The 27,625-nt window shown below is 44.6% G+C and overlaps 1 protein-coding gene across 2 annotated transcripts in view; it reads left to right on the plus strand.

Annotated features, from left to right (window-relative positions):
- Nucleotides 1-27,625, plus strand: part of LOC144790978 (cytochrome P450 2J4-like) — a 287,604-nt gene that overhangs the window by 126,619 nt on the left and 133,360 nt on the right. For both annotated transcript variants that reach the window (XM_078665598.1, XM_078665597.1), the window contains exons 3-4: nt 5,292-5,441; nt 21,297-21,457. In XM_078665598.1, coding sequence (XP_078521724.1) covers nt 5,292-5,441; nt 21,297-21,457 — 311 coding nt within the window. The remainder of the gene's footprint in view (nt 1-5,291; nt 5,442-21,296; nt 21,458-27,625) is intronic.

Consider the following 27,625-nt stretch of genomic DNA (forward strand, 5'->3'; position numbering starts at 1 on the left):
AGGGTACCAGTGGAAGTTCCATTGTGTACGCCATCCTGAAGCAGCAGGTCTCGTAGAGAGACATAACCAGACCCTGAAAATTCGCATCGCCAAAGTGTGTAAAGAGAAAGGTGTGGACTGGCTAGTAGCTCTGCCAGTCGCCTTATTCTATATGCGCATGGTCGCACATTCCAGATCAGGTCTGTCCCCGTATGAGGTCGTTTTCGGCCGCCCCCCTAACATGTGGGGTACTCCTAGACCCCGAAGTATTACCGATGTTTCAAGTAATATGCTGACAGATTACCTAGCTTCCTTGATGTCTGCCCTCAACTCTTGTCGTTCACAGGTTGCCGCCGCATTTCCAGACAATACCGAGGTGGCACCGCATGAAATCGTTCCAGGATCCATGGTCTTAATTCGCAATTTTGATCGCTCAAGTCCGCTGGAGCCTCGCTGGAAGGAGCCCCGACAGGTCCTCCTCGCCACCCGTACAGCCGTGAAGTTGGAGGGTCGCAAAGGCTGGGTGCACCTTTCGCACGTGAAGAAGTTTTATGGACTGAAACCGGTCTCAAAGAACATTTCCCAGGATTCAAAGGACTGCCAAAGTACTATTCTTAAGGACTGTCCCGCAAAAGACACTGTTACTGCACCCTCCCTGTTAGAAAAAACTCCGCAACAGGAGTATAAACTCAAGTTAAGGTCTAGTAAAATAAGTCAGCCAGTTTGATTGTCTAAGTCCTCCCCTAGGTGAAATGGTTAGACTGTTTCTGACATGTATAAAATAGACCCCCATAGTGAGAGAGTTAGTCAAAACTCAATCCGATGTATCGTTTTTCTATGTTTCATATTATTTCTCAGTATTATGATTTCCTGCACCAGTTATGCGTTTTACCTGTACTTTCCAGTTTCTCATGTAAATATGTCTGCTAATGTTACAGTAGAACACACGTTTAGTGATCTGCCTCCTCATGAACTCTCTTACCGCCTCGCTATGCGAAATAATTCTTTCATCCGCATGTTACATTATTCACACCAGACCAGCAATGCCACTAATTGTTGGGTGTGTGGTCGACTCCCCCCTTTCCAGACACCGAAGGGAGTTCTGCCACTCTTTCCTTATCCTTTTTCACATAATGGTTCGTGTGGAGCATGGTCCACGTTAACGTCATCCTCAACAGATATGTCTTTTCTTAACAGTACATGTTTTCCAGACAAGCAAGGTCTCCCCCACAGAACCGAGTTAGATCTAGAAAATGAAGTGTATAATTTAGGTAATTATTCTTCGAATTTCATGGTCCTGAATGTTCAGTCTGATACTACTCCAGACTTACCTGCAATTTCAGTACTACCAGTCAAAGGCGAATTATGTGTCCGAAATAATGGTTCCGTACATGTAGGACACAGTGATTGTACTACTATTGTCAAGTATAGTGACAGTGGGAAATCTATTTTTAAAGCTTCACGTCATTCATATTTTATTTGTGGTCAAACCGCATATGTTCGTCTGCCCCTCGATTGGGAGGGTACCTGTTACATTGCCTTCCTACTGCCACCAGTTTTCCTAGCCCCATCTGATTATCATAGAAACACACACCTAGTACACATTAGACATAGAAGGGAGATCGAGTCCCCAATTGTCGATTATACTGAAACTGCTCTAGAACAGTATACAGATTTCAATAGAGGTTTCTTCTTCTTTATAGGACCTATCCAGAATAGTAAGCTAATCCGCAGGTTAACCAGAACACTTGAAGCTGTAGTAAATGAGACTGCCTCTGCTCTAGGTAACTTAACCGAAGAGCAATCTGCTATGAGATTTGTAGTTTTGCAAAATCGTCTCGTCCTTGACGTCATACTGGCCGATAGGGGTGGGGCCTGTAGAGTCATCGGATCTAGTTGCTGCATTTTCATTCCAAATAACGCGCCGTCTGTTTATTCAGCTATAACCAGACTCCATAAAATTGCCCATCTGTTACACCAAAATCCAGGCACCTGGACATGGTCCGGTTGGTTCTGGAATATAATTACCGCCTGGGGATGGAAAGTCTTGTCCTTTCTAGGTATTGCAGTAGCGATCATATTCAGCTGCTGCCTCTGTATACAATGTGGCCCTGCGATTTGCGGCATTTGTGCTACATCCTGTATTCCTAGTATAACTCCTAGTCCCAAGTCCCGTTCTAAATCCCGTTCCAAAAGAATTCGAGACGAGCAAATGATACTGTATGAAATGATAGATGGTATCATGAATATTGATGTTTCCTGATGGAAACGTAGTGACAAGGAGGGAATGTGGAAAAGTAAATTTTGCCATGTTCTGTGTCCCTACGTGTCATCCATCATATGTTATGTGTGCATGATTAATATGCATATGTATTCCCCATGTTTGATTAAAGACGCAATTATAGTTGTGTCCACCTCTAGTATGCCAGTTTCCAGTTCTCGTGAATAATACGAATATCAGGCCTATGTAAAGCTACGTTGCCACGTTTCTCAGTGTGGACGTTATTTCATTGTAAAATCCCCGTTTCTAGGCCTCAAAAGGGCCTGGACACCAGATTCAGCTCCTGTTCCCTGAAGCCCTCGCTGAGGAGCGATATGGCCCCCACCTGTATCCTCGACCCTTCACTTACTTCCTGCCTCACAGTGCCCGGTTCAGGCTGGCTCTGCCTCTGAGTCTGCCAAGAGTATGTTATGATTCCAGTTATCAGTTCAGTCCTCCTTCTCTGCATTCCTAAACTACTGAATCGCATCAATAGTTTCCGTCATTGTCTAGCTTTTACGTCTCCATGTAAGAGAAATACTGCATTTAATGGTCATTTAATATTCTTCATCACGCACTACATGTAGAATAATGCATGCTCCAGTCTTAGAGTCTGTTAGCCTTTCCCCTCCTGACTTCTAGTTTATATCAACATGTTCCCTAAACATCAGATACTAGATACTGCTTAGGTACATGTCGCCCTGACTCTCCAGACTTCAGTCTCTGCTCCTAGCACAGAGTTCATAGCCCCCAGCTTCTCCTAGTGATACGTCATTGCCAGTTTGCGCGCACCATCAGGTTAGAGGTCCCGGCTCCTCAGGTAGCCCCCTCCATGGTTTCCGCCCCATTCATGACATATTCTGTTACGTTTGCATCACATGTCTATGTATACGCCCTGTTACACCTCTTTTTACCCTTATCTTTCGCGACTGCTACGCGTCATGCCTTCTGCTCCACCCACTGCTACGCCTATTGCAATGTAATGCTATGTGTTTGCGTTATGTATATATGCTCATGTACTGTTATTAAAAGTTATCCTTCCTTCCTATGCTAGTCTTGTCCAGATCCTGTCCCCGGCAGCTGCCATCCTATTCCCGTGCAGGTCGCCCTGTTCCTGTCCTTATGCTGTATTAAACCTGCAAAAACTCCTACTACCTCGAATCTTGACTCTTATTTATTGAGCTATCTGTTATTCATTTATGCATTCAAAAATAGGGTATTATTTATTTATTTACCACAGTTCAAAACCAGTGAAATTCAGCAGTTATAGTACCCTGAGATAACTATAACTTGTGCACCCGCAATGCACTGCTTATGACCTCATATGTTACATCACTCATGACATGGCTGTGGCATCACTCATAACATCTCAAATTACATCACTGATGATATAATCCAGTGAGTATAGGTCAGGGGTCTCCAACCTTTTCTGTAGTGAGAGCTTCTTCTGATCAGTGAAAATCGTAGTGAGCTACTAAAGGCCAAGCAACTGGCTCATTGTTAGGAGGCACCTCCCACGCCCTGATAACAATACTGCACCTCGGTGTTCATCAGGCAAGACAAGGAAACACTTCCCACATAGGATCACAAACCAAAGAAAACACTCCCAGCCAACCACCCTACCCATGCCACAGCTTTCTAACAATGTAGGTAAGTGCTTCAGTGCCACACACTGGTAAGCACTACAGAAATGCTGCAACTTACAGACGCCCCTTTTTTTCATTTTCAAATAAAGTTAAACAGAGGGAGAAAAGTTATGTTACAAATGAATCACCTAATTTTCTTTCATATCCCCGTGCCTTTGCAGACTATTGGAGCAATAGTTCTCCATTGTTCAGCAACACACTGTCTGCTAAGCCTTGCACATGTGCCGTTTTGAGGGCAATTTGCAGGGAGTTCAGTATATCAGTGATCTACCTTTTGGCAACTAAACTCAAGACATTCCTTCAGCTTCACAGTGGATGTTTTCCTGGGTTAAATGTTTTGTTGGCTACTGGCCTTCATGCCTTTGCCTTTTGTCCATTATCTCTGAATTTAAAGCTTCCTGCTCTATCCACAGGCAAGTTAGACAAGTAAATAGTGACCTCTTTCTGTACCAGAAATATACAATATTTAATGTAGCTACAACAAGCCGTACTTCTAGCATGGATGATACAATTTCACCCCGCTGTCGTTTGTAGACTTTTCTCTCAGCTGTTGCCTACCAATGGCTCAACCGGCCTGTGAAAGGGCAGAGCTCCAGCTTTTGGGATTCTCGTGTTCGTAGACCCCGTCCATCCAAGCATCATTAAGACTTGGACTGTGAAGGCTTTAGGCCATAACTGAGACTTCTTTCTGGGCTGGTGTCAGATATTGTATCATTCTGCCTTTCATTCGGGCAAAAGTTTGGTGTTGTAATTTCTTTAGAGTAAATTTGACATGGGCTTATCACTGGCCACAGTCTGTGTACAGCGCGTAACTCGCCATGCCTTCAGACAGCCATGTAGGGGAGTAGCATCCACGAAACCCACAACAGAAAGGGTATCCTACTCTTCTACCTTTTTGTTCCCTGCATTTCATTACATTTCTCTTACTGGTGGAATTGATTAATTGGTCTACCCTCTTTATGAGATGGAGCTGGTAGGAAGGACATTTTTAGAGACTTCCAACAGAATTTCAGCCTTGGGATGGTGGATACCCTCTCACTGATATAAACACTGAGGTAAGGAAGGGAGATTGAAAGTAATGAAGATTACTGGTAAGTAATTCAAACCCTCACACATCTCATATGGGAGACAGCTGTTTGTTGCCTTACACAGCAGATTAATTTGCAATTGGATGTATCACACATCATCTTTACTACCGTCTCTCTTTTGATTTCATAATGGTTGACTACTATGCCACTAGAAGTGAGTGGCAGCATATCTTTTAAAATACCTTAACTTGTGCTTTCAATGGCACAAGGTTTACATCACACTACAATGCACTACAGTGTTATAATGTTTGTAGTTGGAAGCGCATCATATGAAAAAATGCACTTTAAAGAAACATTCACCTGATTTATTCCTCTCAGGTGTTGTTTTTACATCTGGCCAGATGTGGAAGCAACAAAGACGCTTTAGCCTGGTGACTTTGCGGAACCTGGGTCTCGGGAAGAAAAGTCTTGAAGGACAGATATATGAAGATGCACAAACTCTGGTGGAGACTTTTGCTTCAAATAAAGGTAAATAGTTTTGTTAAAGCTCTTAGTTGTCCATTTTTACACTTTTTTTTTCACAACATATTTTATTGAGTTTTGTGCCAAAAGAAAACCCAAGAGGTCATACAGCTATCCATAAAGCGTAATAAGATGCATCTTGGCATTATACATTAAAAGCAGGACCAATAAAACTCTAAACCTGCTGCGATGTAATATGTATATGTGTCTTCGATAACATTCTAAGAAGCGTCCCAGATATCCTGGTATCACAGTGCTTAGGAAAATGCCTTCCTCACATATATGATCATACTTCTTTGTCTATATTTTGGGTTGTTGACTCTGGAGGCTTCAGGGTGATCCCTCTAAAGTTTGCCTATCTTTTGTCAGATCTCCTTGTGTTTCTGGGGGCAATCTCATGTTTTGAAGACTACCACTTCCACTCCCATACAAAAATCCATCCAAAGCGCCACTTTTGCGGCAAAAGATGTGCCAGAATTTCTGACGCATCCATGAATCCTTGCACCAAGAAGCACTATATTGTAAGTACAGTGCATCTATGGTGTCTTTAGGGCAATTGTGGCAGGCGCAAAAAAATTGGACACATGGATGTTGATGCGTCAGTTCTTTTTTTTTTTTTTTTTTAAAACCTTGTTGTAAAAGGACAACAGATACAGACCTACAACCATCATGGCCGGTCAGTAACGCAATTCGACAAGAATAAAGCAGTACACAGCTCATCAGCCGACAATCCGAGGGTCTGGCAGCATAGAAGCAGGATGAAGTAGGGAGCAGCTGGCAAATGAGGATAAAACAGGTTTTTTTACATTTTTATACACACAAACAACAAAAAGAAAACCCACAAGAAAAAGTCGAGGCAAAATCATCAGTATGAGGGCCGCTACGTGCGGTATGGGGGAGACACCGAAAAGCAGGTATCAGAAAATCATGGAGGTGGGGAGTGGGGACCAGGAGCGAGCAATACTGTACAAAGAATCGAAAAGAAGAATGCTGGAACGCCAAAGTCAAGGAGATCCCGCAGTATCAGAGGGTTCAGCAAGGGGAGGGTCACAAATCTCTCCACGATACGAGTTCCACTGACCCCAAATCCTATCCCACTTCCTGGGCCTACCTCGGGAGACGTACACGATTTTCTCCCGAAACATGCACCAATCCATGTTCTCCTCCCAGGCCGAAACCAGTGGTGCCCTATTAGATCCCCAGAGTTGAGCGATGTCCCTTTTCGCAATGATATTGCCCAGCGTGACCCATTGAACCTGAGCAACTGTGCAGTCATTCGGTTCCCAGACATTCAGCAAGCAGCGTCGGGCCTCAGGAAGTAGCCCGACGCCCGTCACCTCTTTCATCACCGCATGCACACGATTCCAAAAAACCACTACCGCCGGGCATTCCTATACAATATGGAGGAAAGTAGCAAGCAAACCACATCCACGCCGACATAACCCATCCACCGAATAGCCCATATGCATCAAACGTGGACCCGTGACATAGATGCGATGAAGAAACTTTAGCTGCACCAGTCGGAGATGCGCCGGAATAGCGACTTCCTTTGGGAGGATATAGCAGCCTGCCAGTCCTCATTGTCCAACTTCAGCCCGTCAGTAGTCCACGCCTCATGCAGCCGCATAAGAAGGTCCGAACGGGTATTAATGAGTTTTTTATATATGAGGGAGATAGTGCTGTCAGGGATATGTCCATCCAGCACTCTATCCTCCAAGGGAGATGACTCAGGGATCGAGGTACCAGTAGGGAAGACCGAGTCGAGCGCATGGCGGAGTTGAAGATATCGGAAGTGCTCTCTATCACTCAGCTCGTATTCCCGTTTCAGTTCGTCAAAAGTTTTGACTCTATTGGTGGCCCAAAGATCCCCCACTTTACTAATACTGATAAGGTCCCATCTATCGAATCCCTTCGAAGACCACAATCTACCCAGTCTCTCAGCTGCATATAAAGGAGTCGCCCTAGTGAGTTTACCAGTCCAGCCCGTAGCCGATGTTGCACTATCCCATACACGTATCGCCACCGCAGTGGGGCCCGTCAAACACCTCCTGTCGATCTTGGAATAAAGCGCTCTATTATAATCACCTCCCGGCAGTTGCCACCTATCCATATCGTAGGCGGGATTAGGAACAGGACCATACATGGCGTGATTGATAGAACTCAACTGGGATGCCCAATAATAGCCTTTGATGTCAGGCAATGCTATACCACCGTCATACCAGGGCAGAGTCAATTTCGCCAGCGCTATGCGTGGCCGCCCGCCCCAGACCAATTTCCTCTGGAGGCCCTCGATTTCAATAAAGTAACCAGCTGGAACCAGATCCAGCGTGTTCTGAATAGCATATAAGAATCGGGGAAGAGACATCATTTTAAACAAGGCCCCCCTCCCCAGGGGGGAAAGAGGCAATTTACACCATGCCGCTACATCAGATCGAAGCCTAGCAAGCGGAGGCAATAGATTCCGCTCAAATCGGACCTTGGGGTCCAGAGAAATATAGGTCCCCAAGTACTTGAAACCGACGTTGGAAACAGGTATAGGCAAAAGCGAGGCAAAGAGGGCTGACCACCCGCAAGCGGGTAAATACAGGATTTAGTCCAGTTGATAACCAAACCAGAGTTCTTCCCGAAAGAGCTCAGGACATCAAACAGGACACCCAATGACTTACGGGGAGAAGTGAGGTATAACAGGATATCATCGGCATAAAGCGACACCCGATCCTCGAAGGTAGGGGACCACCGTATTCCCTTGAGCGAGGGCTCCCAGCGGAGCCACGCGGCAAGGGGTTCAAGAGCAAGCGCAAAAAGGAGGGGCGACAAAGGGCAGCCCTGTCTCGTGCCACGCCCAAGAACAAAAGGATCCGAGGCCCGTCCATTAACCACCACCTGTGCAAGCGGTCGTTCATATAAAAGTTTAACCCAGCCGATAAACTTAGGACCAAAGCCAAATTTAGCAAGGGCAGCCCACAAATAAGGCCATTCCACCGTATCGAAGGCCATCGAAGCGTCAAGGGAAACCAAAATGGCCGGTTCAGCAAGAGACCCCGCCCTCGCCAAGACACCATGGAGACGTCGAAGATTAAGTGCAGTGTTACGGTGGGGGATAAACCCAGACTGATCAGGGTGCACCAAATCGCCGATCACCGTAATCATACGGTTTGCCAACATTTTTGCAAGAACCTTAGGCTCTACATTCAGAAGCGAGATCGGCCGATAAGACGAACAGTGTTCCCGGGGCTTTCCATCCTTATGGATGACCACAATGGACGCCAGTCTCTGGTCTCGGGGGAGAAGCCCGAGATCACGTGACGCCAAAAACGTCCTACGAAGGTGCGGCGCCATTGTGTCGGGACACAACCTATACAGCTCAACCGGCAAACCGTTCGGGCCCAAAGCCTTACCACAGCGAAGGGCACGGATAGCGAGAGCTACTTCATCGGTAGAAAAATCCGCCTCCATAAGCTCCCTATCCGACTCCGACAAACTAGGCAGTGTGATATCACGGAGCAACAGATGCGAGTCCTCCTCAGGCCTGCCCGAGACCGGCGAGTACACCTTCCGAAAGTGCTGGGCAAAGACCTCAACTATCTCGACCGGGTCCACCACTCGCACACCATCCAAACGTTCAATAACAGGCACAACACGATTCGCTCTATCCCGTATATCAAGCCAAGCTAGCAATTTCCCAGCCTCATCACCCACATCATACAGACGTCCCTGTTGTTCACGATGCATCGCCTTAGCAGCATCGGTCACCAGAGCCCTATATTCAAACTGTTTAAGCGCCAAGGAGTGCAAACTATCAGGCGTAATCACAGATTCCATCCGTTCCTCCAACTCAAAGATATCGTTTTCAAGTCGCACTACGTCTGCATTTTTGCGCCCCCTTTCGCTGGCAATCAAAGAGAGAGTCTGACCCCGAACCACAGTTTTACATGCCTCCCATAGGGTCACAGGAGAGGACACTGACCCTTCATTCTCGGCAAAGTAATGATCTATACATTTAACCACGTCCTTACTAATATTGGGGTTACGACGATGCCAAGGATTAATAGGAGCGACACGACCCCCGAACTCCAGCCGTACATCAATAGTGAGCCACAGTGGGGAGTGATCTGAAATTCCCCTAGCCAAATGCCTAATTTCTCTTATGGAGACCATCCGTGCCGCTGGTATAAGAATGTAATCAAGTCTCGAGAGACTACCATGGGCCCCCAAATGAAAGTGTACTGGAGCTGTCCAGGGTGAAGTTGTCTCCAACAATCCGCTAATCCCAGTGTATCAATGAAACTGCCCAACCACCGTTGCGACGTGGGGAGGATTCTACAGGGGTTTCGATCCTGCTCACCACTGACAACCGAATTAAAATCTCCACCCACCACCAGCAAGCCATCAGGGAGCCCCAGGACCACCCCCCCCCCCCAAATCGGAGAACGTGGTAGACTGTAGACCAGGGGGGACATACACAGACAAAATGGAGATCGTCTTCCCCTCCCAGCGACCCACGATAGCAGCGTATCGTCCCCTATCGTCCAGGACCTCGTCATCAACTTCTAGGGGGAGGGAGTTCCTAACCAAGATACCCGCCCCCCTCGATCCAGTGGTGAATCCAGAGTGGGCCACCAAACGGTAGCCTCGTCTATTCAGCGCTCGGCACGTATTCCCTACCAGATGTGTTTCCTGTAGTAGGACAATATCAGGGGAGTGTCGCTTTAAATACTGTAAAACAATCCCCCGTTTCAACCTATCTCCGAGTCCATTAACATTCCAGCTCAACACCCTCACCCCCCTACCCCCATCCCAGACAAAAACCAACGGTCCCCCCCACCACAAAGCAAGCACAAAGGATAAAATAGTGATCAAATCGGAGCCTCGAAACAATCAAACAAGAAAAGACCCCCCCACCACCCCCCAAAGAACCCTCAACACACAACCCCCCACCCTGCACCCCTGCGGTAGACTAAAAAGCCACCCCAACTTGCAGTGTGCCTGTCGCCCCATTAAACTAACCTACAAGAAGAGAGAGAAAAAACGTCCCTTGAGGAGGAAGAGTCCCGAATCCCCCCACCCCTAAATATCCACAACGTATAAAACATCACTGTTCCAGAGCCACTGCAAAGCGTCCAATAATGGCTCATCGGCACCGACTCACTACTCCTGTGCCTCCAGGCCGCCCTCGGCACCTCTCGAACTCTCCGGATCGGCGTGCTGTGGCAACAAAGTGTCCAGCCAGTCACTGGCTACTTCAGGGCGATCAAAGAAAAAAGTACGGTCATTATGTACAATCCTCAGGCGAGCCGGAAATAGCATGGCGTACTTCAGTTCCATGTCCCTGAGGCGACGTTTCAGCCCCGTAAAGGCCATACGTTGCTTCTGCACCTCTTGAGTGAAATCCGGATAGAAACTGACCGACATATTTTCAAACTGAACGGGACCATGAGTGCGGGAGGCCTGCAGGATAGCGTCTCTGTCACGGAAGTTAAAAATCCTGGCTATGATAGGCCTCGGGGCGGCCCCAAGCTTGGGCTTCCCACCTGGAATCCTGTGGGCACGCTCCACCGCAGAAAGATTACTAAGGCCCTTTGGTGACAAATAGTTCTGGATGAGGTCCTCTACCAAAAGATCCGTCTGTACATCCGCAGACTTCTCCGGGACGCCCACGATACGTACATTATTACCTCTGGACCGGCTCTCAAAATCGTCAAGCCGAAGGGCAAACGAGTCTCTGGCCATGCGAAGATCGCGGACCTCGGTCTGAAGGTCCGAAACATCTGTTATAAGGCTTGCTGTCTTAATATCCAGAGACTTGACCCGATCGTTGGTTTTCCCCAGGTCCGTCCTGATAAGGTTGACCTCAATCGCAACCGTATCCAACTTAGTAGCGAGAGTTTCATATTGTTGACCCATCGCAGTCTGGATACTGGCAATGGCCCCCATGACGTCCGCTAGAGTCGGCTCCTCACTCGCAGGAGTACTGTCACCCACTTCTCCGGTGGCCTTGCTCGGCCCACCCGGGGATCCCTTCGGGCGAGTAAAGCGTTCTATTGTCTGGGTCTGAACGGCACCCCCTCGATTCGGGCATCTGGTGTTGCGCCTCTCAACGTCCGCCCTGCCCACCATGATGGTCGACGAGCGCCGAGAGATCCTCTGAGATCTGGTCAAAATGATTCCCTCTATAGCAAGCTTATTAAGGCGAGAGGTTGAGGAACGACAGCCAGAGGAGAAGCAGCGATCAAGCCAGGGCAGCAGTAGCAATCAGCAAAGGATCAGCATCTATAATGACCAAAATCGAAACCGAAAGTGCCACAGGGGCAGCGGAGGCTTCTCTCCAGCCGTTGTTGTTCAATTGCCACCTGGGCACCTCGGGAACTCCAGCCCCTGGATGGCCTCTGCCGTAGGCCCTCAGATCACAGGGCGCAGCAAGTCCAGTTCCCGGCGGCCAAATCAAATTCCGGAAAAAGTGTTCAATATCAGCAGGGCATCAGCAAGAAATACCCGTCGTCCAAATCAGGATTTGTGTCAGGATAGATGAGGGTGGCGGAAGGGGTCTCGGGAGCCCTTTGCTCACGCGTCCATCTTGGATCCGCGCGTAGCTCCTCCCCGATGCGTCAGTTCTTGTATATATGCCTCTAAGACTCACTGAGCAGAATACACAGCGTGTGGGAGTCGATGATATGGTGTTTGGATGCAAACGTGGAGAAACGCTCAGTCAAGCCTGTTTTTGCCATGCAGCATGGCGTCCCTGCCAACAGCGATCTCAAAGAGGAGACCCACCTAGGTAAGGTCTAATGATGAAATTCAAAGTTAAAAAGATAAGTCTACACATGATCAAACCTACAAGTATAAATGTACTCTTACACTTTGGGGCCAATTACGATCTCATCCAGAAAGCATTCTGACCGAATCGGTCCAGGAATGCTTTCTGGACTACTCAGATCGGGAAAGTCCGACCGAGCACTTTGGATGATTCCGGATAGGATTTGGTCAGACTCCTACTGACTTCAATGGGAGCCCATGTTCCAAACATGAACATAGGCTCCCATTGAGAAAAAGGGTGGTTGGGGAAAACTTGAACACAACTTCTAGCGGCGTGGGCAAGAATAGGGCGCACAGGTGTATAATCCTGGTAACTGTATTCCCAATCATTTAGGACGCACTCCACTCTCAGTGGTCCCACCGCCACTGGACCAATTTTAAACACAATATAACCTTGATCTGAAAGGAGCGCTTCAATTCATCAAAATTCCCAAGTTAATTACTCTTTATGTAACTCAATTCACAAAAAGTCCATAGGCAGTTTTATATGTATCCAATTAATGCACTTCATTTCAGAATGTTCTCTTCTTAACTCCAGATCACACCATAATAATTAATGTCTGCCGACGCGTTTCATCCATTAGGGACATCATCAGGGCTTAAAACCTTATTATTCACAGTTAGCTTCTAACCAACTACCCCTCTTGGCAGTATCCATCTGTCCTTTCAATTGTATGTGTGATCTTTCAGTTCCTCTGTTCAATTCAAAATGAAGTCCATCAGGTCGGTGCAATCCTTCCTGTGAATTGAGTTGCATAAAGAGTAATTAACTTCGGAATTTTGATGAATTAAAGCGCTCCTTTCGGATCAAGGTTATATTTTGGTTGGGGAGAACCTTGCACCATATGGTAGGCACCCCATGGTGCCTGCCACACTGTGCATGGTTGGGAAGAGGTAACCTGCTACAGGCCCCCAAAGACCGATTCCGACAGCCGTTTTGTTCCTTGCAAACCGAATCAGAACGACTGTCCGAAACGGTCATCGTAATCGCTCGCTCAGAAACCGAGTCCATTGAGCTGTACGATTCGGCTCTGAAAGGCTCGAGCTTTACGAATGCCTTTTGGAACCAATTTGGACGGCCCTTCCGGTTTCTGGCCATTGCTATCGGTCGTTCAGCATTGAGTACGATTTGGTCAGAAGCAAGGGTTCTGAATTGGATTCAGAAAAACCTGAATCCGATTCGGAGCCTTTCCGAATGGAATCATAATCGACCCCTTCGTAGTAAATTTGCTGCTCTTCAATAATTATCATTACCGACTATAAATGTATTACAAAGTGTAGGCAAAACGTATCCCACGCTATGAAAACAGGGTATGGAGCCAAATTTTACGTTACTACTAGTAATTCTTCAAGTGGACGTCTCTGCCCCCAAGACAAACATCATAGTAAAGCACGGGAAAATTTCAAAATCATTATTTATTTAATAAAAAAAAAAAAAATCAAATTCAATAATAATATAAATAACTTTTTGTATCCTTAAATTACCTCAAAAGTAGATCAAAATAAAAAAGCTTGATCACTATTAACTTAATTTTGAAACACATAAAATTAAAGTAATTTTACCGATTTGCTAAAAAAATTAAATTCCACATAAAGTACAATATTTATATTTAATTCTTATATAGTAACAATTACATCACTAAGGCACTGATAAATATGTCAAACAGACTGTCACCAACAGGCTGTCAGTGGCACTCTGCCTTACATCCAGGGCCACAGTCTGACCCCCTGATCAAGAAACTGGCAGTCGAAGCGAAAAGGGTGGAGGAAAGATCGGCGACTCGGAAAGGCTCAAGAAGCCCATCAGGATGGTGGTCGGAGAGTAATCCTTACACTGAAGGTGTTGCCTTTGAAGGCACCGCCGTAGGGATTACAATGTCCATTTATGACAGCCTTTTAATGGCGAACCCACCGTCATGGAAAGGCTGTCGCAAAGGGACTTTGGGGGAACCTATGCAGGCCCCTCGTCCTCCGTGGGCCACAGCTATGTGGCATGTGGTATCCCCCCCATGCACCTTGTGCCAGACAACACATGGTGACTCGCCCATGGTGCATGCATGTTTGTAAACAGGCCTTTTTGTACTGCTGCTTGTGCTGAGGCCTTTTGTCAGGGCTGTAGTACAAGCCGCAATAGAAAAAGATAGGGCTTTATTTATGAGGCCTTGTGACATTTTTGCGCTGCTGTTGTGTCACTTTTTGTAATGCATCAGTGGCGTAAAACATGCCCCCTGTTGCACCCTATGTACAAAGTGACGCATCTATGCAGATGTGTCACTTTGTAAACCTGTGCGTAACATTATACCTGCGTCAGGTATAATGTATGCAGGGTGGGCGTTTCTACACAAGTAAGCCTTGTAGAAGTGACGCAGTGAAATCTATGCAATTTCACTGCGCCACTTCTAGGATGCAAATGCATCAAAACCTTATGCCTAACTCATGGCATTCATAAGGGTGACACAGTGCTATGTCCATAGCCCTCCCCCTGCATTGCTGGAGTTGCATCTCGTTTCCGACACAGCTCCAGCAATGCATCATTTTTGCGCCGACAGATACGTCAGTAAAACGTACGTATTTGTCATTCCTTGCGACATGATGTGTCATACAGTAAATATGATACATACATCATGTCGCAAGGAGGGCACAATGGAAATTGAAGCATCGCTGTTTCCACACAGTGATGCGTCACTTTCCATAAATAAGGCCCTATGTTTCTAACTGCCTACCCGGCGGTCTCATCATAATATGGCGGGTGGAAACACCGTTTGCTTTTCGGGTGGTCTCCATCCCTCTGCGATGGTGGCCAATGCTCGTCCGACTGCCATCATAATGAGGACTCAAGTTAGGTATTTAATTCATTTAAACGAATTCAATTATTCTTTATAATTGAAGTTACATTCATTTTTGAAATATAAACATATTATTATATTTTAAAATAAAATATGTATTTGTATTTCTATATATAAAAACATTCAATTGCATTTTTATATATTTCTGAAAGTCAAAATAAATAAATTGATTTTACATTCATTTCAAAGGGGGCATTTTTTTAAGGTCCTGCTTCCATTATTTTCTAAGGGAGGGTACTAGTGGTTGGCCATTTATTGTGCTGGACTTATAGCTGGAGAAGATTTGCAACTGTTGGGACTTTTTGGCTGTAGTACCTATGGAAGAACAATTTGTGAAAAGTAGTAGGCTTACTCTTTTGTGTGTGGGCACATCTATCTCCATAAACCCTCCTTAACCCATCATTACCCCTCCCTAATCCCTTCCCATTTTGTGGTAAGTATTTCCCATTTTCAAGCTAATCCTCCCTGTCCTCTCTCATTTACGACAATGGCATAGGTATACATAGGTGGAGATTTCCTCAATCAGGAAAAGATAATCGCACACAAAAGATAAAAAAGAACAAGGTGTACAAGTCTACAAGCAGATTTGTCAATAGCATTTTGGAGGATTTGAGACGTAAGACTGTAGTAGTAGTAATGGAAGGTGCAGTTTGTAAATAGACCGCATTGCGTACATTTATTTGTTGCATAAATGTGAAAATATCTTTGTTGCAACTTCATTCCTACTCGGATTAAAAAAGAAATGTGTTGAAATACCAAGATAAGAAAAAAAAATAATATGGTTAAAAGAACTTGAAAAAGCCAGAAAATATTATGAAATTGTGAGCCTTATTTTATTCAGTCTAGTCTGAGTTTTAGAAGTGAATTTGTGTTGAACCCACTGGCAAAAATCATACCAATTCTGGATTGCTGGCAACGGCACTGTAGGATCTTAGGAACGGGGAAAGTTTCCCTGCAAGTCTTGTGTTCATTTACATTTTTGGTACAGTAGGAATTATTTTGCTTATCATTCATCTTCAGATACCTATTCTGACATCATTTAGCTGATGTGAACTATTCACAACTATCAAAAATAGGTGAACATTTTTAGAATCTCCATTTTCATAATTCTCCTCTGTGTAGTGAAAGGATCTTTTGACATCTTTTTTTAAAGCAACAGCTTCTGGGGCTGGGCAGGGTCGGCTCCTCCATTATGGAATTATCATTTTATTTTTAATCTGATCTGCTGGCTACCAGCGAGCTGAATCTTTGGGCTAGGCTGGGCCAGCCTCTGAAACCAGCTGCAGCAGTGAGTAGGAGTGGTTGGCACAGCAGGCTGCTCAGACCAATAATAGTGCTACTCTTATGCTGGGTAATAGTATTCCCAGCATGAGAGCAGTGTCGGGATTGGCATCTAGCAGCCTGCACAGTGTGCAGCAGCCTATGGGAACTGAGCATTGGAAGAGGAGCAAGATTGTGACTGGAATGCTTGCTTTTTATTACTCAGTTTTGCAGGGCAAATGCTTTAGCCTTAGAAAGTTTGTGGCATTTCCGATTCATGCCTCAGTACCTTTCTTTGCACTTCATAGGCATTATCGTAATGATTTTTTCAACTTAATCTATTTGGTTATTATGATCAAATTCTAAACGTTGTAATAAACATTGCACATTAAAAGTAAAGGTATTATACAGGAGCCATGCTATATTTTACTGCTATTATAAAGAAACAATGGTCCTGGACCAATTATTTAAGGAAGAGATAGATTAACAGAATTATAAACGTTTTTTGAGTTTACATTAATCAGCTCACAAACGTCTGTAAATCGTGAAAATATATGTGCAGAAAAACCACTAATTATTATTACAATATATTTTTTCAGTCATTTAAAGGAACAATCATTAGAGGGTCAGGAAGGTAGAATGTTCTAGGGAACGTGTAAGAAAGAGTGCTCAAGTGTATATAGGAGTCAAGAGAGCTCAAAGTGTGGAAAAGTAAAGGGCATATATTTACAAGACTGTACAAAAATGATATCCAATAGATGCAACCTGGCCACATGCAAATTATTCATTTGAATTTGTAAGGAGAGTTTCCTTAAGGCTATAAACAGGGGTAATTGGGAAGGGTAGATTGGTCCAGGTGCGGTAGGGGGTAGCGTCGACGTTTCGATCCAGCTTATCGGCAAACGATGAACTTTATTACCTCAGCTATGCGGATCTTCCTCAGGACAGGGGGACAGATGAAGTGACCCTCAACAATCTTGCAATGCTCAATTGGAGTCCAAAACCTGGTTATACCAATGCCCGTAAAGTGGCGAGGGCCAACTGAGGACAAATCCCATTATTCAGTAGATATAAACCATGGTGGTGGTGCCCAGACCATCCATGGAACATAATATTCAGGCCCGTATGTGTGGTAAGAGTTTGCTGAATGAATCAGGCAATCCAGGCACAGCGTTATTTATACGATTGGAGACGTTCTGATCGTCCTCCTTACTCCATCGCGGGTGCAGCCATTGAGCAAACTCTTGCCACACATACGGGCCTGAATATTACGTTTGTCACCCGAGGGCCACAGGTATGCCCAGATGTGGGTCCCGTGCTCTCCGTGCCACTGGAGTCAAGCTATCCTGGCTGACGAGGGCATTGAGCACGAAACCAGTCCTAGGATGCTTGTTTCCAGTCCAGGGAGGACCTGGCATGACAGTTTGGGATGGACTGTTCCCATTGGGTGCAGGGTCAATACTGATTTATGGTGAGCAAGAAAACAGTGGATTAAGGACCAGATCTCTGTACTGGGGTGAATGTATGACATTTTACTGCATTCTGTCCATCAATTGTTCTTTTTGCATTTGTCACCCCGATTGAGACAGGTATGCCCAGACGTGGTTCCTGTGCTCTCCATGCCACTGGAGTCAAGCTATCCTGGCTGATGAGGGCTTAAAGCCAGAAACTGGTCCTAGGATGCTTGTTTCCAGTGCAGGGAGGACCTGGCCTAACAGTTCGGGCTGGACTGTTCCCATTGAGTGCAGGTTCAAGACTAATTTGCATATGGTTGGATCCAAACTGGAATGGCATGGTGAACAAGAAAGCAATGGATTTAGCATAGATCTCTGCACTGGGATGAATGTATGACATTGTTCTGCAATCTGTCCATCAATTGTTCTTTTTTATTTTGTCACCCCGAGTGGGACAGGTATACCCAGACGTGGGTCCCATGCTCTCCATGCCACTGGAGTCAAGCTATCCTGGCTGATGAGGGCTGAAAGCCCGAAACCGTTCCTAGGATCCTTGTTTCCAGTCCAGGGAAGACCTAGCCTGGCAGTTCGGGCTTGACAGTTCCCATTGGGCGTAGAGTCAAGACTGATTTGCATATGGCTGGGTCCCAAATGGAATGTCATGGTGAGCAAGAAAACAATGGATTTAGGCCCAGGTCTCTGTACTGGGTTGAATGTATGACATTGTTCTGCATTCTGTCCATCAATTGTTCTTTTTGCATTTGTCACCCCGAGTGGGACGGGTTTGCTACCATGGCGGTCTGTGTGTTTTTCCGACCGCCATCCTAATGACCCCCTTAATCTCCAAAGGAGCACACAGACATGTTGTATATTTGGAACGCTACAGCCATTTGGTGTCTCTGTCTCAATCATTTCAATATTTTAAGGTTATTACCACAAATGTATTGTCTGGGAAGAATAGCAAAAATAAAGTGCTGCAAAAATGCTGCAAAATTTCGAAATTTGTGCCACAAAGTGTCCCTTATTTGTGCTGCACAATTTGCTAATCTGTGCTGCAATATCCTGACAGGCATCCAGTGCAAATGCCATAACATATAATACTATGAGTTTGTGCTAGTAATTGAGATTACCATCCTTAAACACCCACCAGTATGATAGAATGTTCACATGAGCAAATCTGATTATTTTTAGGCTGTGCTTGTGGGCATTACAAGGGGCCAGGAGAGGGGGTGGCAACGGGAAGAGCTTGCTGAATGCCCTTGCATGTTTATGGGTATTTGCCACTTTTTTGTGCAGGTATTAGGAGTTATTATAAAACCTTTTTCAGGGTGGGAATCAGTGGGAACACCCACAATATTGGTGAGGCAGCAAGGAAGTGATTTCGGAAACAATGGAAAATCGAGGGGGAAACCAAAATAGTAAAGATAGAAGACGTAAATGCCCTTTAGAATGACAGATGCTTGTTATTATTTTTAATATGTTGTATGTTAATAGCTACACATGTGATCATGGGTGTCGATTTATGAAAATGTCGGGGGTAGTGGAAGTGACATCACATATCCCTTGATCTGAATGGCGTCACATGAAATGAGCTTATATGATCATTGACCTTCTTTCAGGAAGAAGTGCATTTTAAAGCAGAAGTTCCACATATTTTTACTAAAATGCCATATGCACTGGCAGAGCACTTAGTAAATTATTAAATCTTTTCATGGTATGCCAGGCCAATGAAACTTGACATTCCCCAGGAGTTGCCTTCTATTGTGCCAGGATCAGCCTTTTGTAATGGATGTTCGCACATGTCATGGGTGTGGCTTATATAAAAATGACATAAAACATGCTAATGCCAGAATTTTGCAATGTATTGTCTATACAACTTAGGTGACCCTTTTGTTAAAAATTACATCAACATGTCATGGTCAGCAAATTGTTATGGTTACTACCCTCACATATGCTCGTTTGTCCACCTACTAACTACTAACACCAGTATTTTGCCCCAGTGTCCACATGCTTGGATGTTCCACAAGTATTTCAGTATTTTTACATGGGCGCTCCATATGCTTTTAATTACCTCTAGTATGCCAGTACCAGGTTTTTACAATAGTCACCTTTACATCAAGTATAACCTCCAGTGTGCTAGAGGCATTATTTTGTCACATGTGACACCAATGCAAAGAATTGCCTCAAGTATGCCAGTGGCAGTATTTTACCCTTGGTGTCTCTTGAAAACAATAATACCATACAGATTGCCAGGGCAACCTCAAACTCACAAGCATTATATCACATTTTCACTCACACTCTCATCACTTACTCACACCCATTCTCTCACCCACACTTCGTCACATCTGTTCATTCTCACTCAAGCTTTCTCATCCACACTCTCTTACACCCCTTTAAACTCATTATTATTTATTCTCAGCTATTGACATTTAATCTCACTCACTCATACTGACTGGCACTCAATCTCACACAATTTCACTCATTCCTTGTCAATGAATCTCTCTCACATTCACTTACACACATATGCTTATATATACAGACACATATGCTCACACATGCACACACTCTCTTTCCCATAAACACTCTCTCACCTGGAAGTACATATAGTATACACAGATTTAAACCATTTTTACTTACCACGGCTGCCACTGAAGGTCCTGTCCCAGCTAAGTGTGCTCAGCATTTTATGATACTAGTAGCAAACATTAACATATTTGTCACTCTTGGTGCAATTAAAATCAAGCAAAACCTAAGCAATGCAGAGCTTCCCCAGTGTTATTGGCTCTGTGTTTGCCACCTTTGAGGCCAGGGTTTGCGAAGGTAGTTCCAAATATGTGGAGAAGTGTGGATCAATGGTTAGAGCAGGCAGACCTTGATGCAGAGCTCTGGCCAGGGACCAGGGTTCGAATCCCGCCTCGGCGGGTCTCCGGCTCATTAATTCCCCTGACTGGATATTCTCGCCTCAGTGCCTGTTCTGATCATGGGTCCCACGCTGCAACTCTGGGCAATAGCTTGCTTAGTCTCCACAACGGCCCCGAACGCGCTGGGATGCCTGGCTGCACCTGGGGGGTGCCCAGGAGTGGACATTTCCCAGGAAAGCCAGGAAGGGTTCCTAAGCGGTATACGGACAGCGCCGGGACACCTCCGGTGGAGGTAGCTGTGCGCTTTACAAATTCCGACATTTACATCACAAGAATATGCTTGGTGTCACAGCTGCTACTCCAGGCGACCTCTACATGACATCCATGCATGCAAGTACTCCATGAAAATACTGTCAGTCAAAGATTCAAAACAGTACTTATGGAAATCTTTGATAATTTATATATTTACTGACAATGTAGGCATTAGACCACTTGAGTGAAATGCTGACCTATAGTCTAGATGTTTTGTTAATCAGGTCCTACTTCATGTCTAGGCCTCTATTCCTAATACACATTTAATCACTATTCTCATTCTGTAAACCTTGACTTTCTATCCTGTGTTCTCAGGGATAGCCGTGGATCCTGCACCTATCCTCTTCCATTCAGCTGCCAATGTGATCTCTTCTGTTGTTTTTGGGCATCGCTTCTCTAGTGATGACAAAACCTTCCACCAGTTCATTGAAGGAACTAATTACACAGCAAGATTTCTAGGTTCCGTGTGGGCCATGGTGAGTACCTTTTACCTGTGATAAATGTTTTACACCTCAATGTAGTTGTTGTACTTATATCATCTGCTGCAAACCGTGACCTATGGGATTGAACAAGCAGGTAAAATATATTACAAAAAGTGATATATATTTATTCTTTCTAAACTGCCCTCTTTTTGTTCTGTTGTTGTGGCTTAGCAAGACAGTCACTGGTCTTAATGACAGCAAGGTAAATCACCACCAGTGGAGTGCATTGTACTCCTCATGTCCCTGGGCCCCAGTGCCACTGAATCTGTTGCACTTACGGCTGCAATGCTTCTCACCTCCTTCAGTAACTCTGTTTACTGTCTGGATGTCTGGAGCTCCTCTAGGAACTATGGGGTTTATTAGGATGGCAGTCAGTTGACTGCTGCCGGTACGGCGGCGGTCATCCGCCCGCGATCGCAACCCAGAAAACTGCTGGTCTCATTAGCATGGCGGTGACGACTGCGGCGGTGCGATTTTCCACCCGCCAGGCAAGCGTGCAGACTGCTTCCAGCGGAAAAGTGGCGGGTGGAAAATCGCAACGCCGCAGCCGGATCTGGACCACTAAAATGGGGCCGGTGCAGGGCCAGGCTCTGCCGGCATGAGTATGATGCAGGCGGTAGCCAGCCTTTCCACAACAGTGGAACCCGCCATGGAAAGGCATGCAGAGAATGTGTTTGGGGGTGTGGGTGCACTGGGGGGGTACCCATGGTACCCCCTACATGTCCCTGTACCAGGTGGCAGGCACTGTGCAGTGCCTGCCATGTATTGTTGTTACGTGGGTTTAAAATAATAACATACTTTGTTTGCAAATATTGGTACCCGTCATACCCCAGTCTACTTGGGTTGTATGTTCCCCGTTGTCATCACCATTTTTAAATGATGCTGGTGCCATGTACTCTGCTATTTTACTTTATTTTGTATGCTCTCTTTAATGTTTAATTTAAAAGGTATGCTCTGCACTTTAGCTTGTATACAATGTGAACAAGTCTGTTTAATGAAGTACACATGCCTGGTATTTTTCTTAGCACAACATGCACTGCTTATCAAAGTCCTCCAACTCCTGCTGTCCTTGTTTCCTGCCGGAGTGTCTGGTATATTATTTTTGTATGTATAACGGCTGCTGACTAATTATATTCTGCTGAGCAATTAAAGGTCTCCTGTCCCTGCTCTGCTAACTTCATGCCAGAGGGTCAATTGTTAGTGTCAGTTGTCTCTCCTGATGCTAAGGATTAACCTCAGGGAGAATTGGTGAAAGATTTTCACTTCTGAATAAGTCCTGGGAATTCAGGCGAGTAGACTGTGGTATGGCAATTCCTAATCTACACTGGGAAAACTCTGTCTGGTCTCTGCCAGTGTGCAGTCAGTCTATTCTGGTGGCCGACTGCACACTAACTTTGTGACATCTTAGATTGCCATTAAGAGACCCACAACATCAGAAGATTGTTATTAGCAATTGACAAGCCAAACAAAAAGACATTTCATTGACAAAAAGAAGCAATAGATTGGTCTTGTAAGAGTTTGAGCAATGTTGGGTCAGGTTGCATCCATGGGTACACATGGATACAAAGGGTTGTCACATTAAATAGACATTTTTCAATTGATATCCCAGCACACTCTGCATATATTCAGCACCATTCCAGTCTATTAGACTTTTCAATGAAAAGTTATTGAACCGTATTAATATATAGGATGGTTGACTAGAACACTTGCAGGATCAGAGGTTGGAGAAATATTTGGGCAGGTGACTGCCAATGCCTAGAAATCATTGCTTTATCTTTATGAAGTAAGAGTAACCCCTTCTAGAAGACATACCTTCTGTCCCATCAGTTACACTGTTTACAGAAACATACCCCATGAAAAAGGCTGCGTATGTAGGCAACATACATTTCAGGATGTTAGACCTTTTGACTGGGCCTATTCCCAAGGTAATGTATTAAGGCTTGTTAGTACTGGACTGTAGCCATAAAGCTGAGTATACATGGATTGAACATAATCATTGATAAAGAAACTGGCAAGTCGGAGAAAGTCAAGGATATAAGTGTAACAGGAAATACAAACTGGTAGGCATGGACATAATTCATGGTCAATTTTTGTTTTGAAGAACCCAGCAGCTCATAGAAGCAAGCCGGCAGTGTTGCAACAATATGAACCAAAGTTCCTACTTATATATGGAGTTCCTGTTAAAGAACACACCTCCCTGTAAGAGGCTTACTATCTGAAACCTTGATTGAATAGTCTTGCTCTATTGAAATATTTACATCTGCGTCTATGCATGGGAAAAGTCAGTGACTTCTGAGAAGATGTCCATCAAACTCCCAGATGGCACCTTGTCAGAGATCCCAAGGACATACCTACCTTCACAAGTGAGAAGTATTTCAGAGTGGGCTGTCAGAATATATACTTAACCGGCCCAGCATGGTGGTCAATCCAGCAGAGCACCAAGGTGGCTGACAGTACGAGGCTCTCAAAGCCACCTCGAAAAATCGGAGAAAATCATCCCTAGATTCTGCAATCAAATGACAGAAAGCACAAATCAAAGAGCAGCACTGTTTGCTACAAAGAAAAATACAAAAGCGACAAATGACATGACTGTGGGCATTAGTGACATAAAACATAGGGCGGCAGGCATGCACCAAGCATGAAGGTGGAGTTGGTCTTGCCATAAAATGCACAACAAAAGATGTGACTATTACAAAACTTACATGACATGGGGCCCGATGTAGGTAACCAAATACCGGTCGGTAATGGCCGTAAATACCGAATTTCGGCCGTTACCGACCGGTATTTGGTGTTTGAGATGTAGGGGGCCTAAAATTTACAGTATCGGTAAATTTACTGATTCGGTAAATTTACTGATTCTGTAAAATACCGAATCGGTAAATTTACCGAATCAGTAAATCTAGATGTAGGTGGCACTGAAAACAGTGCCACAGGCCCTTAAGAATTCGTTATTTACCACCAAATTCTATTTTGTGGTAAATAACGAATTCTTGTGTACATGCACATCTGTGCATGTGCACCTGTGCCATGTGGCACACATACATGCCCTAAGGGCACACAAGCCAGAATCAGGGGTGCAACAGGGTGTCAAAGTAACACCCTGTCCCCCTTGAAAATTCGGTAATGTTACCGAATCGGTATTTACCGATTCGGTAATTGACATTGATTCCTATGGGCCTCAAGGCCCATAATAATCAATGGCAATTACCGAATCGGTAAATACCGATTCGGTAATTACCAAATCATACCGATTTGGTAAAAATTACAGAATTATTTCCTACATCTCATTTACCGAATCTAGAATACCGAATCTGTGAAATTCTGTATTCTAGAGTCGGTAAATAAGATTTACCTACATCGGGCCCTAGGTGTGCAATGGGGATGCTGCAGGGAAGCAAGGAGCATCAGAGGTGCATTCCCAATCAGAGGACCAACTAAGATAAAGACTCTTTCGGGTGTGCTGCAGTGAAGCACCAGGTGTAGCCTGCATAGTAGGATGATTCAGTCGTCTGCCTCACCCAGAGGGAGATGACCCCACTAAAAAGGTGCTCAGGTAACGACGAAGTAGTGTAGTTGAATTGGAAAGGATGTTCTGAAACCAAGAAGAAGGATTAAGAATGATATACTATGGTAATCATAATCATATGGGGCAAAGAACCAGAGAAACTCTTAAATATTTAGACCTACATGTGAAAGACAAAGACAATAAGCAATTAAGACCCACTAATAAAGTTGTGCATCCCTCCATGGGGCAGAGGCCGAAAGGGTATATATGGTGGACAAAGATACAATGCTACAAGTAGGCTTAGTATTCCTATTATACATATGCCACTCTGAGCTGACTTGGCCAGATAGACGACTACATGGAGACAAGCTGTTGAATCATTGTGGGTGAATGTGTTATGCACAAGAAAGGAACCATGAACAAACAGAGAATGCTAATCAGGGACCAAGGGCAAATACAGTTAACCAGAGGAACTGTTTAGGAGAATCTACCATATAAAGACTGAAACAGTCAATCCATCATGAGTGCAATGCAATAGAACTATAAATGCAGCATCACTGCTCACAGAGAGTAAAATGATGGAGCTCTAGACACAATGTAATACTGGCGATGTGGCTGCCTCAGCCGGCCCACAAGGAAACATTGCAAAAAGTAACGAACATAAATTAATAGCACATGGCTTAACTTAGGGAAGACGTACCACAAGCCAGCAAAATTCTCATCTGGCTTTAGAAGAGCAGGATGGGCTTTGGACAGAGACAGCAGCCCAGAAGAAGATAACAAGATAGCCATTGTCAGCAAAGGAAAGAAAGTGAAACACATACTCAAGGAAATGAGTGGTAGTCAGTCAGTCAAATTATCTTTATTCGATTATTAAAAATCATAAAAGAACGAGCATAAATACATAGCAATTCATCAGAACACAAATACATACATAAATTTACATAATTAACATGTTAAAAGATTGTATTTAAAAAAAAACATTTTAAAATCACAATATGCACACGAAATATATTAAAAATATTAAAAAGCATTAAAAAAAGGGACCCTCCGGGAGACAAAGAAAAATTTTAAGCTTTAAAATAGGAGACATTATTCAATGGTCAGTAAAGTGCCTAGCTCTAGTGCGGTTCTTATTAATCCGTGCTCCAGCTACTAAAAAGCCAGCCACGTGAAAAGCTACTTTTGCATTAGGAAGGAGTTGCAAAAATATCAAGGCTGGTTTAACCTGAGTAAAACCTTGATTACGCAGGATTGGGAACAAATATTTTTTTCTAATATCAATGTAATGTTCACAGAACATGATAAGGTGTGTCGTGTCCTGAATAGAAAAGTGGTCACAGTCGCATGGGTCAGCATCAACAGGTCTACTCCAAGTTTTATAATTGCCTAAAATGAGATGGATCAGATCAAGACGGAATCGCGTTAAAAGGAAACGATGGTATGGTTTAGTTACCAGGCAAAGGTATGGTTCTATTCCTGGGCCAGATTTCAACATACAATGTTTCCTTACCGTGGATTTACTTAACTCTGTAGCTTCCCTCTCTGAGACATATAACTCAGTCAAGGTATTTTTTACTATTTTAAGATCATCTTGAGTTATTAGGTCAGGGGAAGAAAAAAGCTCAGGTCGACCGGCAAGAGTCAACTGTGTTTGTACAAATTTAATCCACGGAATATATAAGGCTCTATCCAGGGCTAAACAATCTTTTAAGATAGTATGGTTTAATGTAAGCTCCTGGTTAAGCCAGGATTTCATCCATCAAATAACAGGGGCTAGTTTTAAAGAGTCCATTATATAGCCCAAACCTAGCTCTGCATGCAATACATAAGAGGAAGTCGATTGGGGGACTGAAAGCAGAGATCTCAAGAATTTATTTTCTACTTTCTGAATTTTATCATGGCTAGTGTACCCCCAAATAGCAGAGCCATACTGGGCGATGGACACGCATTTTGCCTTGTAAACTTTGATGATGCTTTCCATGGGACGGGCACCTAATTTCTTAGCAAAACCAAGCAACCCTGCGGCCGCTCTAGCGACAGCGTTGCTTTTAACGGAATGCTGGGGGCCCCAAGTGCCCTTTTCATCGAAGGTCACACCTAAATATGGGAAAGATGAGACTCTCTTAACCTCTTTCCCTGTACAAAAAAGGTTTTAGTCTTTCTTTTCCTACCTGCTACTCCTGCAATCATCACATGGGATTTCTCTGTATTAGTTTTCATGTCCAACGAGGTCATGAAATCTCCAAAGGATGAGAGGAGTTTGTTTAAAGCCACTCCAGAACGTGCTAATAGGACTGCATCGTCCGCGTATAGGAGGACGGGTAACTTTGTCTCACCTACGCGCGGGATGTCGATGTGAGATGCAGCCATAACTTTCTCCAGATCGTTTATATAAAGAGTGAAGAGGAGGGGGGCAAGGATACATCCTTGCCTAACCCCCCTCTCTGAATTGAAATGGCAAGTGCATCTTCCTTCCCTAGTCACTCTGACCGATGTCTTGAGCTCCCTATGTAATTCTGATAAGTAATTGACCAGGGGGGGGGTCAATGCCCACCGCCAAGAGGATCCTCCACAGCTTACCCCTGTTGACCAGGTCAAAAGCTGAGGAGAGATCCATAAAGGCCATGTACAGAGAGCCCCCCTTGGCAACTACA

This window comes from Lissotriton helveticus, chromosome 11, assembly GCF_964261635.1.
Source record: "Lissotriton helveticus chromosome 11, aLisHel1.1, whole genome shotgun sequence".
In the NCBI taxonomy this organism is placed as follows: domain Eukaryota; kingdom Metazoa; phylum Chordata; class Amphibia; order Caudata; family Salamandridae; genus Lissotriton; species Lissotriton helveticus.